Raw genomic sequence first — 17717 nt, forward strand, 5'->3', positions numbered from 1 at the left:
GCGCGGCGCAATGACAGCGGGATCGAGGCGGTGTCGAGGCAGAGGAGGCGGGCCCGGGGCAGAGCGCGACGGAGCCAGGGCGGCGACATCGGGGTCGGGGCGGGGGGGGGGGGGTCGAGGCGGAGCCATAGCGGCATGGCGGGGTCTGGGCGGAGCTGGGTCGGCGACGGAGTGGGCGGCACGACACAGTTTGGGCGGAGCAGAGCTACTGCGGCCCAATTAGGGTCGTACGACGGCGGCCGGGGGCCGACAGTGGACAGAATTGGGAGCGGACGGCAAGGCAGAGGTGGATCCGCGGTAGGGCGGCCGCGGTGCACTGATTTGGGCAGCGGCCGAGCGGCTGTGCGGCAGCAGGTTGCGGGAGGATGAAGATTGGGGGGAGGTGAAGAGAAGGCAGTTGGCGGGCAGCCACGTTGTTACATCTCCTTAAGTTGGACATAAAAATTTGCACCACCAAGTGTTATAGAGATGTTTTTTTTTGCACCTGCATCATCTGTTGGGACACTATTTTTGGCCTCTGTAAATGCAAACGTTAGGTATTTTTTAGATCTACATCTTCTATTGAAGATGCTCTTAGCAACTTCACATGCAACTCCGACATTATGTGCACACACATGCTGAAAGTTCTCTTGCCACACATGCAGAAAGTTCTCTTGCCACACATCGATATGCGTCGATCTCTTAATGGCTTACGGACCGAGTTTATCGATTGCTGCAGGCGATCAGTCAGAGCCTAGTTGGATGATGCATAGACAGACGCATGAGAGAAACACGTCAAGATGTATGAGCATAAAATACAAATTAGTGTTATACACACCCAAACAACGAGATGCGAGCCCATATAGAAAACTTTAAGAAATTTCGATATGCACTCCTTACTGCTGTGATGATTTGATAAGTAATCCCAGCTGGATCAGTAGCAGGAATTCTTCTGGTTGAATCCATTGCACTGATGATGTTTTGAACAATACGATGAACAATGGGCAGCTAACTATTAGTTAAGTTCTTCTTAGTATTATGCATATAGTCAAGATCAGCCCAATGCAAGCAGATACCACCAATTTCAATATGTTAAAAGAATAATAAGACATAAAGATACAAACTTATACAAGGAAGTTTTGACCCCCCCCCCCCACCCCCCACTGGCATCTGTGTAGTCAGAATGAGCACCACTAATTACTGTACTATCGGGGCATGCAACACATCGCACAATGCTAATGTGACATTTATTAAATTCCCTAAAAATATGAGAACAAGCCTCCCAAAAAAATTGGCATGTAATGAAAAATGGTTTGTAACATTGGTACAAACTTTTGAAGTTATAGAAAAAATAACGCTACCATCTAGCTCTTTCAAACCGAACACACTCCCCCCATAAAGAAATAGGATAATTCATTCGATATGTAAGCAACATATATCAAAACCTTTGTATAACACTTTCACATACTGACCACAACTTCAAGTGGTTATATAATGACACCATGACAGAAGTCCACATTTCAACCTTGAACTAACCACTCGGTTCGATTTACAACCCTGGACTACGAAACCAGTTGAAATACACCCCGAATTAACTACGAGGTCCAAAACTCAACCCTTGTATCGGTCAAGCGGTTTTAACCAAAGTCAACGCGCACTGGACTGCTGACTAGGCACCCAGGAAATTTAAAAAAACTTCTCTCTCACTCCTATCTCTTTCTCTCTCTTTCTCTGCCGCCGGGTACTGGATGCCCGTGCCTTACTGGACTCGGTCCTTGCTACTGCTGCCGCTGCCTGCAGAAAGTGAAGTGAGGTAGACAACTGTATTGATTCTCTCAGTGTACATTTATACAGAGATTACACACGGACACACAGCTATCTTTACTAACTTAGCTATGCACAGGCTAACCACCCCTAGAAATGAGTAGTATAGCATGCAGATCGTGGGCTTTGGCACAGCAACAGCACGCGCGTTTGTGCATGCACTACTACCTGAAAGACCGGTTCCAAGTTCCAACACTGCCGTCCCGAGCTCCGCTGACGCCCCTCCCCGACCACTCCCCACCGTCCATCACGCAGTGCCCCTTTCCCGGCCATGCAGCAGCGCCGCCAACTTGAAGCAGCTCGGTGGCGAGGTCAACGGCGTCGGCGCCTTCAGCCAGTACCGGACGAGCGCGTCGGCTCCCGTCAGCCAGCACCGGACGACAGGCTTGTCCGGATCGTTGAGGTCCATCCGGGGAGATCCCGTCCATGAGGGCTCGCCGGAGTTGACGAAGATGATAGGGCAGTGTGGTTCTCGTCGGGATCTGTGTTTCCTTGGTCGTCTTCTTCCGTGGGATGGCGCGGGAGGTTCGTAATGCTGAGGCAACCGTACAATCGTGGTCGGAGGCACCGGTTTCCATCTTCTCAAGCGGCAATCTCTCGCCGGAGTTGACGCAGCGAGGCGGCGACAGAGAGCATACTATATATCCTCCTGGTCGTCATCTTCCTATACAGGCGACGGCGGCCCGGAACGGCTGTTCCAGCTAGAGGCTGCAGTTGGTGTTGTATGGCGACGGCGACGGACGGAGGTACTGCATCGGTGCTGCCTAGGCGCCGCGGGCTGGTTGTTTGCGAGCAGCTAGAGCGGCTGTTCCGGTTGCAGGCTGCAGGTGGTGTAGGCTGGCGCCGACGGCAGACAGAGGCAGGGGCGGCTGGGCGATGAACATAGATAGAGAACGAACGGCGGCGGCTGCATCCTTTTACTCATCAGCAGAGAGAGATAGAAGAGGGGGTAGAGTTTTGTTCTTGTTTTTTATTTCCTGGGTGCCTAGTCAGTAGTCCAGTCAGCGTTGACTTCGGTCAAAACCACTTGACAGACACAAAACCGACACCAGGGTTGTGTTTTGGACCTCGTGATTAGTTCGGGGTGTATTTCGACCGGTTCATAGTTCGTGGTTGTAAATCAAACCGAGTGGTTAGTTCGAGGTTGAAATGTGGACTTCTTTTTTTTTTGTATTATTTTAATATGATAAATCACACTAGCAGTGTGTACTGTCTGACTAGGCATTAATGGCTTTTACGAACCGTGCATGCGTTAAAATGTGCACTACTACATTAAATTCCCTACAAAAGTAAAAACAAGCCAAAATATTATACCCAAATTTAGGCATGTAATTAACAATGGTCTATAACATTACACAAATATATAAATTGTATACTAGCAGCATTCCTTTAGCATGGGGGCTGCTAGTCACCACTTCTACGTCGGCGGCATGCCCATGGACCTAAATGCTGCTAATTGTGGTTATACAGACAGCCCCCTCACAGGATTGCGCGCGGAATAACTCTCCAAACCCAAGCCTTCCACCAGTCTCTGCCTCTCGAGTACTTTCGATGCTCTCTCTTCCTCCCTGCTGACCCTCATTGTCCGTTGTACTGTCGGCACCATCCCTGGTCGCCGCACAACGCGTATCCTTGCCGTTGTCCTTGTCGATGTTCGACGCACCACCGTGCCGTTACGAACCCATTGCCGATGTTCTCACCCACGAGCCCTATAGAAGTCTGGCCTCCGCCATCCTCACTGTGTCCTCGTCCCTGGCCGCCATCCTCGCCACCCCTCGATCCACCACTGGAGAGATTCTCCCCCCATCTGATGATACATTACGCGTATATAATATGTCTTGGGTTAAGTAGTGCATATTGGTAAGTGTTGGTTTAATTTGTAATGTAATGTATTACTGTAGATTTTATTTGTAAGGAGGTTGGTGTATAGGTTTAACTTTATTTTTTATTTTGCCTTGATATATTTGAATTTCTAGCATTCTATTGCCGTAATGGACCAATGTTACCCAACATGTGTCATCGATGATCTAGTCCCAAATAACTATCAGTCAAACAACCAAACATATAATTATTTATGCCAAATAATAAGTGCCACACGTGTGGCACAAAGCAACATTGTCCAAACGCCCCATTATCATCCATTTTGGCACATCAAACAGATGACATCAGCGTAATCTTTTTGGTTTATCGGATTTCAAAACGTTTTATCTCTTAAATAGAAAATCTGATTTAAATATGTTTTCATCACTACATCTGTCTCGACGAGATCTTCAAATCTAGATACCATATTGCTATGTTTTGATGACTTTTTTTGGTCGAAAAGTTGCCATGATGTTGCAGTCAAGTTGTTATAGTGTTTACACTAAAATTGTCGTGCTATGTTTCATCTTTTTTTTCTAGATTTAAAGCTACCATTGTATGTCAACTATTATTCATGGAAATTTTATTAATTGACCATGTCAATTTTTAGTAATTAACCACAACAAATTTAATTCATGGATCATTGCAATTTTTAGCAATTCAGCATGGCAAATTTAGTTTATAGATCATGGCAATTTTAGTTTATAGATCATGGCAATTTTAGTATTTTGACCATGACAATTCTAGTACTTTTACCATGAAAATTATTTTTTGTATGAACCATGGCAAATTCTAGTGCATGTATCATGGCCAATTTTAGTTCGTGGTTCATGGAAAATTTGAGTCATTGACCATGCATTTTTAAAGTAATTGACGACGTTTTTTTATTTATGAACCATGTCAAAATTATTTTACGGATCATGGAAAATTATTTTTAAAGTAATCCACAATGGCAAGTTTAGTTTCTTAATTCCCTTTTTTGTAACATGTCAAAATTTACTTAAACATAGAAGAAAAAGTAGTTGAAACATAATATGACAACTTCAGTGTAAATACCATGGCAATTTATGTGCAATAGACATGGCAACTTTTGAGCACAAAAAAATATCGTCGAAACATATCGATATGGGATCTAGTTTTGAAGTCCTCTCCGCGGCGGATTTAATGGTAAAAACAGATTTTAATGGGATTTTTCATATAAGAGATACAACATTTTAAAGTTTGAAAAACCCCAAAAATTTCCGCTGACACCATCTATTTTTGTCCCTGTTTGGTGTGAAGGAAACAAAAAAGTTGATGTGTCATGATGGATGGCTAGAAGGGCGTTTGGCCCGACCTCCTTCAGCCCACACATGTGACACTTATCAAGTTCCTTATTTATCCCACCACATGAATTTTTTTTCTTAATGCACCGACAACACGCGGCGCACGCCACGTGCAACATGGCTAGCTTGTCACCAACAAACAATTAACATCAATGAAATAAAAAAAATTAACATCAACACTACGAGAGGAGCTGGTATTTCCGCCTACAAATTTATGACGTATAGCCGAAAAAGGCTCTTGCCCCACTTTTGTATATAAAGCAACGACCATACAAGCCAACGCTTACAACTTGACACCACACAAAATACACCAAAGGCAAGATACAATGGTGCACATTTGCGAAAAAAAAATACAATGGTGCAAGACAGGGCTACGTCACCCAAACCACACACGAAGAGATGAAGCCGCGCCCGACGAACCGAGCACTCTAAGACGGCGCCTCCAAGACGGTTACGGCACGGGAGTGTTGCCACCGCCCCATCCAAGGGATCAAGCTATTCACCAGGAACCACCCGAAGGAAGCCACGATGATGCCCTCAAAAAGTATACGACGCCAACAGACGCCATCACCGTCGGCCTGGCCAAGGCCAGACATGGAATGACCCCAGTCAATAAAACCCCGCCTCCGAAAAGCAGTGCAACCAATCACAAGGATACCCACTGCAGCATCCTCATTGAACATCAAGCACCAGTCACCATGCCTCTCTCATGACCATGACAACCAGCCTACACCTGTGCCACGGTGTCACCCACGGGCACCGCACCTCCCACCACCAAGCCCGCCACCCCGGCATCCAAGATCCCAACACAACCCCACTTGAGACGTGCGGCTACACTGGTGAAAGTGATGAGCGGAAGATCCCTCCTCTCCCACCCTTGGGAAGCCACCATGATGGACGATGACGGGGAGTGGACTAGCACTTCGGTGATCACAACACACACAATAGGAGGGGCAGGACCGAGGGCCGAACTAGGTCGCTTGCAGATGAGCCGACGCTTGGCCAGGTGCCAGCCAAACATGCTGATCTGCCATGGAGCGACCACGCTGTAGGAAGGCCACCACACCCAGGGGACAGAGCCACACCGCACAACTGCCATCCACGACGGGAGCAGTAGCCACATCGGGCCACTGCCCAACCCATGCCGCCCTCCGAGATCCATGCGTCGGATCTGTTGAGCACGCACCACACGTCGCCCAGATCTGAAGATCCGTGCACCAACCACCGCAGGTCATAGCACAATGCACTCACCCGCGAGCAGGCCACCACGCCACCATTGTGACTACCAGCACCGCCTCCTATCGGCACCTAGCACCATGCCCTGGGCAAGTCAGATCGACCCGCGAGGGGGAGAAGGCTCCCTATTGTTGTAGTATCAAAGTAAAAGAGACAAAAAAGAGACACGAGTGATCTACTAGTTCCATTGCAATGTGGAGACCCACTTATATACAGGCTGAAGGGGTGTGTTGGGGAGACACCTCTTCCCCAACAGACACCTCCTGGGAAGCATCCCTCCCATAAAATTGATCATATATTTTTATTTCTTAACACTCCCCCTTGATCAATTCGTCATCTGTATATTTCAATCCAAAAACTCCTCCTAAAAACCCCGTGGGAAAAATTTGAGGAGAAACATTATAACGATATGTCACCGAAAACTCCATTAAAAACCCAGTGGGAAAAATATAAGGAGAAACCATATGACACACGTCCGCACTTGTATTTATATTGTCTCGTTAAAAACCTTATATGAGAAACCATCACGGAAAACTCATAAAGGGAAAAAGAGTACAATATGAGTGATCACAAGATCATCAACAGGTTATAATTTGGGATTTTACTCCCCCTGAACTTTGCAAACCTCAAGAATATCTCATACCAATTTCATGAACCTAGTTCTGGAACATAAACATTGATAGAGAGATTGTATCACAATAATCTGTTTGCGTATTATCCCCTTACATTTCTGTAATTCACAAGGATAAATATAACCCATAAGCAATACAAGTGACATTATCTTGGTAGATAATGATAATCTCCACATGTTCACATGTGGCCAATCATTCTATGAAGTCATCAACATTTTGTGATGCTTCAAATAAAATAGAATGATTACTGGAAGGACTCGTTTAGAGACTATTCTGAAGACTTCCCTCAAAATACTCTTCCAGCAAACCTAGTCTTTGATATGGCATTGTGGGATCAGATAATTTGCCACTATCAATATATCAAACCATGGTCCCATCTTGATTTTCCGGATGAAATTGATCAAGACCCTTTGTGCCCTGAATATATCCGAGGATATTCCTTACACAAACCTTATACCTTTCGGGAAATTGCACTCTCAATAAATTGCCAAAAACTATAGTGTCAGGCCTGACATGTTTTGCAAGATATATGAGTGCTTTGATGGTATTTAGATATGGCACTTTGTGTCCAACTATCACTTCACCATCTCCCCTATGTCTCAAGGATTTGTATACCATATTAGGTATAATATGACCAAATGTGTATTTGATATAATATATCCATATTTAACTTCTCCAATACTTCTGGATATATGAAGACTGATATCTTAGGGGGATATGCTCAAGTCATAAACTTAGCATAATTTGGTTTAACCCAAATATCCGTCTTAACATGATTGTGTGTATTTCATGTCTTATATAGACTTTGATTATAAGATCATCAACACCATAAATTAAGGTGGTGTAAAATCCGATTAAGGAATTTTTCATGAATACACGTCAACAATCATTAGTATGAGAGTAATCCTTGTCAAGGAATAACTCACTTAGTCGGTTGCACCACACAATTCTCCGACTACTTCAAGTCATAGAATGACTTAAGAAGTTCCACACATGCATGTTGCGATTTACCTTTGGATTCAGGATATTAAGTCATTCAATGACTTCAATATATACATCCAAACTAATTGACCCATGGGAGTATGTAGACATTACATACATCACCTGTATGGATCTGTACTGCCATTAATATTCAGTATCGACACATAATTCCACTTATACCAAGAAGGTATGCTACATCGTAACCGATGTCAGGTCTCTGCGAAAAACCCTTGTGCTACAAGCCTCGCTTTCTCACCACCTCATTTATTTTTGCTTCCAAACAAAAATTCATTTTTCTTCCCTCTGGAAGATACTTATGAGGAGCAGGTTTTACAATGGTAAATACCTCTCTTTGATGAGCGAGTGCCACTCTTCCTTAATTGCTTCCTTTCATTTGAACCAATATAAGTGCAACAACACTCTCCATAGATTTGGTTCAGGGCCCAAAAGGATTCTAGCAATTCTCGAGAAGAATTTTATGTCGACATATGTAGACTTTCTCATATACGATTCTCCTGAATCAATATCATTGTGGAATTCTTATTACGCCTCTTAACTCCCTGTGATTTCCCACAACAACGGAGTCAAGGTGTTTCGATGTCCCAACACCTAAAAATATGTGCACATATGTGTTGGACTTTGGATATCGCGCATCCGTCGGGTGTCATTCAACCCGAGGTTGAATCATATTTACTGATCGAGGGATCAATCTCCTCTGTTTCCGCTGAAACACTTGAGAATTTAATCTCATGCGACCAGAATTCTCCCCCTCTTGCTCTCATATAGGGAGACAGGTGGTTTATTAGGTACCTCCACTCGTTCTGGTACTTGACCAAAGTGACACCTTTGTCATCAGTAAATATACTTGGCAGATTATTTGCAATATGCTGCAAATTTCTCATAACCTGAACCTGGAGTTCAGATTCTTAAGTACGTGGACAAAATGTCTATGACATTTCTTATCCATTTTCTGGCATTTTCTGCGGTACTCATCTCCCCCTAATGCCAAAAAATGTTCTTATTGCAAAAGCAATCAGCGTATGGGCTGCAAATAACTCCCTTGCTAGGGTTAAGGTATTCGGCGGATTAACGAGCATACCATAGTTATTCCTCACATAGATCCCAACCATATGTGAAGGCCCATGATGTACGCTAGGGTGGTGATATCGGTATGCAACCGAATTACCGCAAATGGGAAATACTTCACTTATTTCCATGTACAAACTGCAAGGGGATGCAGTATCATTTGATCTCATTTAGACCAAATATGCGGAGTGTGAGACCGCATGTTACCATCAACAAAATGTTGGTAAATCACAATTCTACAACATTGGCCAAGCAATATTGAATCTCTTTCATAAGAGATCAAGCCAAACCATTCTGGTTATGTACTATATACTGAATATAACCATTGAATGCTCGTGAATCAACTTCAACGACATTTGCATTCCAATGGCATTATCCCACGTTAGGATAATTTGCTCTAAGTTCGTCAATTTGAGCAATTAATTCAGTAAACACATGGTGTTCTGTGGATGATACACATCTAAGACCATCTTTTAGATGCGTCTATTAACACCATGAAGTACCAACATAACCCAGATAATGGTTGAATAATCCAAACATATTCTTGAATGCAATCAAGAATATTGGATGGCTCATTTCAAATTTTAAGGTGAGAGTGCCTTAAAATTAATTCCCCAATGTCACGTGCAATGCACAAAACAATCTCATGATTGTTGGGAATATTGCAACTTGTCAAGTTGTGGCCAACAGAATTGTCAATAATTTCTCTAATCATCCAATACCTTGATGATAAAGGAGGAAAAATTATTATGTATGCAACAAGATTGAGTATGAACTGATTCATACACTCAATTATCTCAACTATCATGTCCGAGGGACAAGATGTTGCAATTTATACTATATGTAGTAGTACAATTATAGGCTAATGATATTTAGGGATAACTAGGAGCCTACACGATATCTCCAAAATATCCTCGGAATATCATTCCACAAGCATACCATCAATATAGAGGAGTCTATTCTCCTTCTATTATGCCAGAATATTCTCTGGTTGTTTCCTTTTGAAGTAGAACTTCAAACTTATCCCATTAAAATCATTTGCATTCAGTGAGTCGGTGGTATGATTCAACCCAATACTTGACTGATTGGTAATCATTAGTACAACATTTCGTAAAACCACCATTTTGACAAACTTGAAAGTTGTCATTATGATCATTTAAATTAAATGATCCATTCCCTTTTGAGATATACGCTCAATTTCTACTTGTCATTTTTTTTCTCTTCACTTTACATTCAACTCCTCGTGGTTCTCTAACCATTATTGCTTAGTACTAAGAGCACTAGCATGAATTTCAGGCATTGCAACCTGAAACAAAGATGATATTTCTGTTTACCATCCTAGGAGAATATAAAGTGCAGTAAGGACTTATAGTGAGATATGTATCTGGAGCCGTCTTATCACATAATCTCAACTTAGTGTTGATTTATAGACAACAGAATAATAAGCCTCAACAGACTTGATGTCCTTAATACGAATGAATAATCATTCATGTGACGCTTATAACAATATATCTCGCTTCAATGAAGCCTTAGAGGGAAAATGGATATTCATTATCCATTACATACTCAGTTTGAGAACCGAGCCATTGCGATGGCACATAAATGCAAATATGCATATTCTTAGCTATTTATAAATAGCCATATGAATTTTCTGCAGGTGGAGTTTCTGTGGCAACAAGGCTCCAGGTCGACAAAATCTTTAATGTCCATGACCCATCTTAAATAGTTACTGCCACCAAATGTCATCTCATCGCATTTCCTTTCCAAAAAGGTCAGCCATATGTTGCATGAAATTCGCATGCATTAATTTACCTTTAGTAAATTAAGTAGGATGAAAATGCTATGGCTAAGCATAATCATGGCGATGGTGATTCTTAGTGACCCATAGGGCAAGCCTTCCAGAAAACACCATAGTTTGGTGTGGATCTTCCAAGTAAAGGTAGTCACCTCAAAAGGGACGAACCTTTAATTTCCTTAAAACACATAGAGGTAGTCGACCACCTAGTGGTGCCTCACTCTTATGGACAATTCTCATTGATCATAGCCTCCACAACCTTATGTTATTTATAACACATGTAGGTAATCACCATAAAATGGCGTGAACCTCTCAGCTGTGCATGAAACTTCATAGCTATGATGGCGTCCCATAAGTTGTGTATGGATGGAAGGTAATCACCAAAATATGCAAGTGTTTTGCATAATTCTCTTCATAGCATAATATGCAGCATAGTCACCATTGCCTTGGATTCATCTCCTGATGGAGTAGTTGACACTATAGTCACAACCAATGACAAATGCTATGAAATTGACAAGTATTTGGAAAAACATCATGAAGGTAGGCACCAACAGTATAGGCCTCATAATGGCTATGTCATAAGTTTTGTGCCATCACTTTTGCTTTGAACACATGGAGATAATCACTACTAAGTAGTGTAGACCTCACTCTTATGAAGCATCTCACAACCTTGTGTCAATTAAAAACACATTGAAAGTAATCACCACATGATGGTGTAGACCTCACATTTGTGAATGAATTAATTTGTTGCCATAATGCAATCCATAAGTTGTGTGCCAAATTGAAGGTAGTCATTATGTCGGAATGACACGTAGACCACACAATAATGGTGAATAATCTGCAGTTATGCAGTAGATAGCATTTGTCCATTTCCTTGTGAGAAATGTAAAATTGACATAGTCTGGCAGTTTCATACACTTCATTACCTTATGTTTCCCAAATTTGCAAGCGAGTTCCACATTTTATGCAAATAATGGAATCAACATATTGCTTTGCAACAGTATTACACATGTAATACAAATAAATGCAGAAGTATAAACATACTTGTGCAACACATATGAGGACTTGGGGCCTCAAACGGTCATTTTACATGATGTAAAATGATGCATAATCAATTATTATGCAATTTAGCAAGACCTGATGGTCTATCATGTGTATTTGCTCTGAAGCCCAGAAGACATAAAACGCAAATAACAATAATCATATGGTTAAAGTGTAACAGTAAGCCTGGAGGCTAAACCGCTAAGTCCAACGACTCAGATAACTCGTTTGCAATTTTCAATAAGACTGAGGGCTAAACCTCACGGTCTTATAAGCCTAAGGGCTTAAACAAAAACTGCAGGGACTTATAAGAGAATAATCCAAGGGCTAATTTGTAAAATAGCCCCAAGGAGATAGGCTTCTCTTTTCCTCGTGCGGTTACCAATCGCCGCCGGGAGTCGCCGCCGGCTGTGCCTCTCCTTGAGCCGCCATTCTTGGCCGCACCGCTGCACCGGGGGCCGGGTAGCGCTGCGCAGGCCGTTGGCTGCCACCATCACCAGCGGCAGTGCGCGGGGAGCCAAGCGTTGAGGCCGAGGTTACCGGCCACGTTGGGAGGCGCATCCATTGGCGGCTGTACTGAGAGAAACAGAGTCGCTGCCGAGGAGCACCTCTCGTGGAGCGACGTGCGGTGTCGGAGATGGCAAAATGAGCACGCTTCTGCCTCTCCGCTTACCTATGGACAGAGGGCACCACCATTGCGATCCAGTTCTCAATCGACTTTCCAATCTTGCTTGTAGTACGATTGATCCATTCAGTGAAGTCGCCCTCGCATGCATGGGCGTACATGAAAACACAATCAATCATTAGACTGTCGATTTAACCAGAAGAAGACAATCAAATTTTCCTGATTAATTTCTTGAACGGATGAATGCGCCGCGTTAAGGCACACGCGTAGCCGGTTGCCACGATGAGCCGTTTGGCCGCCAGATCGCTCGTTGCTGGACGCCTGCACGCTGAGGCCGCTTGTCAGGCGCTCCCACCGCGATGGATCGTCGTCCCGATCAGCAGCAACAAAGACGAACATAACACAATGGTTAGTTCCTTCATTCAAAACTAGTACATGCTCATAATCGATCAATCAGCGCATTAATTTAGTGAGTGCATATGCAGACCGATGACCATCGATCCATTTGATGGATTTGATTACGCATCTCTGTGAGCACTTCGGCCATGCTCCAGTTATTTTGGCCGAGGGGGCATCGCCGCAAAGGCTGATGGAACCGTCGCCTTTAGCAATTTAGGCAGTCGATTCTACAGCAATCCGTGCCGCAGTGGAGCGCAGGGAAACAAATCCATTGCCACCATCGCGGAGTGCTTGCATGTGCATGCCAATTGATTTTCCTTAGTCGATGAAATCGCTCCGTCAGTGAGCGAAAGAATCAACCGTCGCCCTATTGCTCTCTTAGGAGAGTCTATGTGCTGATAACGTGTTGTAGTATCAAAGTAAAAGAGACAAAAAAGAGACACGAATGATCTACTAGTTCCATTGCAATGTGGAGACCCACTTATATACAGGCTGAAGGGGTGTGTTGGGGAGACACCTCTTCCCCAACAGACATCTCCTGGGAAGCATCCCTCCCATACAATTGATCATATATTTTTATTTCTTAACACCTACCACCAAGAGGAGGAAGAGGGGGGTGCGGGCCCGATGGCGGCGCTTTGCCTCCCCTGCCGCCTGCAGGATCATCAAAGGAGTGGATAGGGGGAAAACTTGCTTCTTCACCCGACCGTTTTGTGTGATAAATACCATTTACAACGTATAATGAATCCACTCCAGCCAAAAAATGAGAACATGGACAAAGGCAGCCTCACCGTCTTTATAAAAGAGAAGAGTTGGTCGTTTCATACGTCATGTATTTGTATTTATGTATACAATCCACATTGAATCATTGGCATGTTAAAGTCAATTAATTATCTACAACTACTAATAGTGCCACAATGAACCATTCCCATGCAATAAAGTCAATCCTCACGACCGGCCGCGCCACCACGCATCATCTGGCTGAACTCCTTGAAGTCGACGCGGCCGTCGCCATTGACATCGACCTTGTTGATCATTTGGCGGCATTCCTCAACGGTGCGACCCTGCTTGAGGCCGAGGCTTGCCAGCACGGACCACAACTCTTCAATGGTGATGTAGCCGTCACCGTTCTGGTCGAAGACACTGAACGCCTCCCTCATCTCCTCCTCCTCGTCGCCCATGTTGCCACCGTTAGGCCCATCGCCTTCATCAAGGATGGAGCGATATAGTAGGCCGAACTCCTCGACGTCGATGCAACCATCACCATTGGTATCAATCTTGGCCATGGTCGCGTCCATCTCGTCGCCTGCAATGTAGATCCCTAGGTTCTTGAGCAACTCACTTAGCTCTTTCTTGGTGACCTGGCCGTCACCATTCTTGTCGAACATCTGGAAGACCTTCCTTAGCTCCGACTCATCCACCCGCTTGCTGCTCATGATTTCAGCTCTTGGCCGTTCTATTTGCATGATATGTCGTGCAATCGAACGTTCATGGGGGTTAATGCTGGAAACGATGTTGGCGAAGTAGTCGGTGATTGGTTTTGTTTCGAGGAGAATAGGCTGTGTGGTGTGGAGGGAATAGCGGTGCCTCTTTGCCAAGAGAAGAGAGATGGAATTAAGGTGTGTCATAGTTCTTTTTTTGGCCATACTAGCTATTCTGGACACTCAATGCACACCTTTTTGTCTATTTCTTATCTCTCTTGTCTAAAAAAAGACAAGGTTTTTCTCTTACCTAAAAACTAGCTGAATGCCCGTGCCTTGTCACAGAGCAATAAATATAGAAATAGAGATATTAATCAAAACATAGTTAAAAAAATGAAAGCACCATTATAATTTACAACATGTATGATGATTGTGTTGCGACGAATATTGCCTTATACTTACCAAATAAGCAAAACACAAGTGACTTGTACAGTTGTACTTAAATTTCAAGTGCACATATATATAGATGTCATACACAATATATAAAGTGTTTATCTTGGTGGGGAGAAGGTGCCCACATTTGCACTTTGTATCAACCCACACGCAAGGACAAATCCACATGGTGTCGTACTACACCGTGGAACCTCCCTCCATATCCCCCTCCCCTCTCTCACATTGAATATTGCGTTGTCTATACCTAGCTTGGCTCTATGAGGTAAAGGATGGGCATCTCAGCATAGACGCTCTTAGAGCATCTAGAGCCGGTCGCTTCAAACCTGCCTCAAAAGCTCAGGTAGACGGACCGGTCACTGACTGGTAAGAAAAAAACCAACCCAGACAGGCTCCTGTTACCGTCACTAAACACTCGGGCTGACCGGCACCTCTCACATCGAGCAAAAATCTAGGGCGGGTATGAGGAGGCCCGGGCGCGTCCGCCACGTCGGACCAGACAGCCTGACCCCATCACAAATTGCATCAAATCTTCGAAGGCCACCAAACACACCGCTGACGACTCACAAGTATAGTGAATCAATCGTAGTTGTTTCGATAAGTAAGAGTATCGAACCCAATGAGAAGCAGAAGGAATTGATAAGCAGTTTTCAACGATGTATTCTCTGCAAGTGCTGTGAGTAGTAGTAAAAGAAAGTTTGGTAGTGTAGGATGGAAAGTAGGTCTCGAGGGGGTGATTAGACTACTTGACCAAATAAAAATCTAGCCTTTTGCCAATTTTAAGTCTTGGCAGATTTTAGCAACTTAGCACAAGTCAAGCAATCAACCTACACATGCAATTCTAAGAGTGTAGCAGCGGAAAGTAAAACATTGCATATGAAGGTATAGGCAAGGGTTTGGAGAAGGCAAACGCAATGTAGACATGGAGATTTTTGGCATGGTTCCGATAGATGGTGCTATCGTACATCCACGTTGATGGAGACTTCAACCCACGAAGGGTAACGGTTGCGTGAGTCCACGGAGGGCTCCACCCACGAAGGGTCCATGAAGAAGCAAACTTGTCTATCCCACCATGGCCATCGCCCATGAAGGACTTGCCTCACTTGGGTAGATCTTTACGAAGTAGGTGATTTCCTTGCCCTTACAATCTCTTTGGTTCATCTCCACAATCTTGACGGAGGCACCAAGTGACACTAAACCAATCTAGGAGACACCACTCGCCAAAAGGTAATAGATGGTGTGTTGATGATGAACTCCTTGCTCTTGTGCTTCAACTAATTGTCTCCCCAACAATAAATTCTCTCTCATAGTTTGGCTATGGTGGAAAGATGATTTGAGTGGAAAGCAACTTGGGGAAGGCTAGAGATCAAGATTCTTGTGGTTGGATTGGAATGTCTTGGTCTCAACACATGAGTAGGTGGTTTTCTCTCAGAAAATGAGTAGTGAAAGTGTGGGCACATTCTGATGGCTCTCTCACAAATGGAGAAGGTAATGGAGGGGTCTATATAGCCTCCACACAAAATCCAACTGTTACACACATTTGACCCAACTCGATCAGACTGAATAGAGAAACTCGGTGAGACCGATTTAGTTCAAAATGTGAACGTTAGGAATCTCGGTGGGACCGATGAGATCAACTCGGTGGGGCCGATCGCTCATTTCGGTGAGACCGAAATGTTACGAAAAGTAAACAGAGAGTTTGCAATGCGAACTCGGTGGGACCGATCGCTCATTTCGGTTAGACCGAAATGTTACGAAGGTAAATAGAGAGTTTGCAAAGCCATCTTGGTGAGCCCGAGAGCCGTATAGGTGTGACCGAATTGATTAGGGTTTCTGGCTATGGCTATGTCAAATGAACTCGGTGGTGCCGGATAGATCAAATTGGCGGGGCCGAGTTTGACTTTAGGTTTTGGACATTTGTGGGAATGATAAAGTGGTTGAGGGTTTTGGAGCAATATCACTAAGCACTTTGAGCAAGTAGACCATTAAGCAACACCTCATCCCCTTTTAATAGTATTGGCTTTCCTATGGACTCAATGTGATGTTGGATCACTAAAATGAAAATGAAGAGTCTTGAGTCTTTGCCAATCTTTGTCCTTAGCATTTTTAGGGGTCCACATCTCTAGTCCATGCCATGCCAATCATTGAATTTTCTGAAACATTTAACTTGAATGGATATTAGTTCAATGAGCTATATGTTGTTATGAATTACCAAAACCACCCGAGGATTAGTTGCACTTTCAATCTCCCCCTTTTTGGTAATTGATGACAACATATAGATCAAAGCTTCGACAAATGATAATATTAATGAAATACATCATCTCTTTGAGAAGTATGTGATAAGCAAGAGGTCCCCCTAAATTTGTGCATTATTAAAAATTTTCTTTTGAATGCAAATGCACAATCGATTAGGATCATGGGTCACTCTTCCATGTCACATACATCTTGGTGGAGCGCTCAAAATGATAAGCTATAAGAAACATGCACTGATCACCAAGGACAAACATGATTGATCATAAACATATCATCAGGCAAGCACACATTAAAGCATAATATGATCAAACATATGATCATAAGAGTATCTCACACACAAGCACAAATATTGTAGCATGCAAACGATCAAAGCAAAAAGACCAAAGTAGCAAGAGAGGCAACAAAAAGGCAAAACGCTCTCTGTCTCGAAGGCTAATGATCTATACACTTTTTCCCCTTTGGCAACAAGTTACCAAAAAGCTTGAAAATGCATAGTGCTATACGACACTCTAGGCACGATCTCCGGGAGCTTCTGAAGGGGTCTTCTGGTTGGTTGCTTCGGTGTGCATAGATGGCGTTGAGAGGAGTCTGTCTGCAAAAGCTTCAGCTAACGTGTGTGGATCTGGAGGAGCTGAAACTGGAGGAATCACTGAGGCAGTTGCTGCAGGTGTTGACATTGTTGCCCTGGTATCACTAGCAACTGGCACATCCAAAGACCTTGGTGCCCTAGGCACTTGCTGAAATGCATCTGTGGTTGGTCCTTCATTCCTTTCTTCAAGCTCTTCCTCAAATTTCTCCACAGTTGATTGG

General features: G+C 43.7%; 1 protein-coding gene across 1 annotated transcript; it reads right to left on the bottom strand.

Annotated features, from left to right (window-relative positions):
• Positions 1–13555: 13555 nt before the first annotated feature.
• On the bottom strand, positions 13556–14353 carry LOC123083308 (calmodulin-like protein 7). The gene has a single exon (XM_044505378.1). The coding sequence runs from the start codon at positions 14247–14249 to the stop codon at positions 13725–13727; it is 525 nt and encodes a 174-aa protein (XP_044361313.1). The 5' UTR covers positions 14250–14353; the 3' UTR covers positions 13556–13724.
• Positions 14354–17717: the final 3364 nt, after the last annotated feature.

This window comes from Triticum aestivum, chromosome 4A (genome assembly GCF_018294505.1).
Source record: "Triticum aestivum cultivar Chinese Spring chromosome 4A, IWGSC CS RefSeq v2.1, whole genome shotgun sequence".
Taxonomy (NCBI): domain Eukaryota; kingdom Viridiplantae; phylum Streptophyta; class Magnoliopsida; order Poales; family Poaceae; genus Triticum; species Triticum aestivum.

Excerpts from the sequence above, each read along its gene's own strand:
- LOC123083308 (XM_044505378.1), bottom strand. The coding sequence starts at position 14,249 with ATGCAAATAGAACGGCCAAGAGCTGAAATCATGAGCAGCAAGCGGGTG.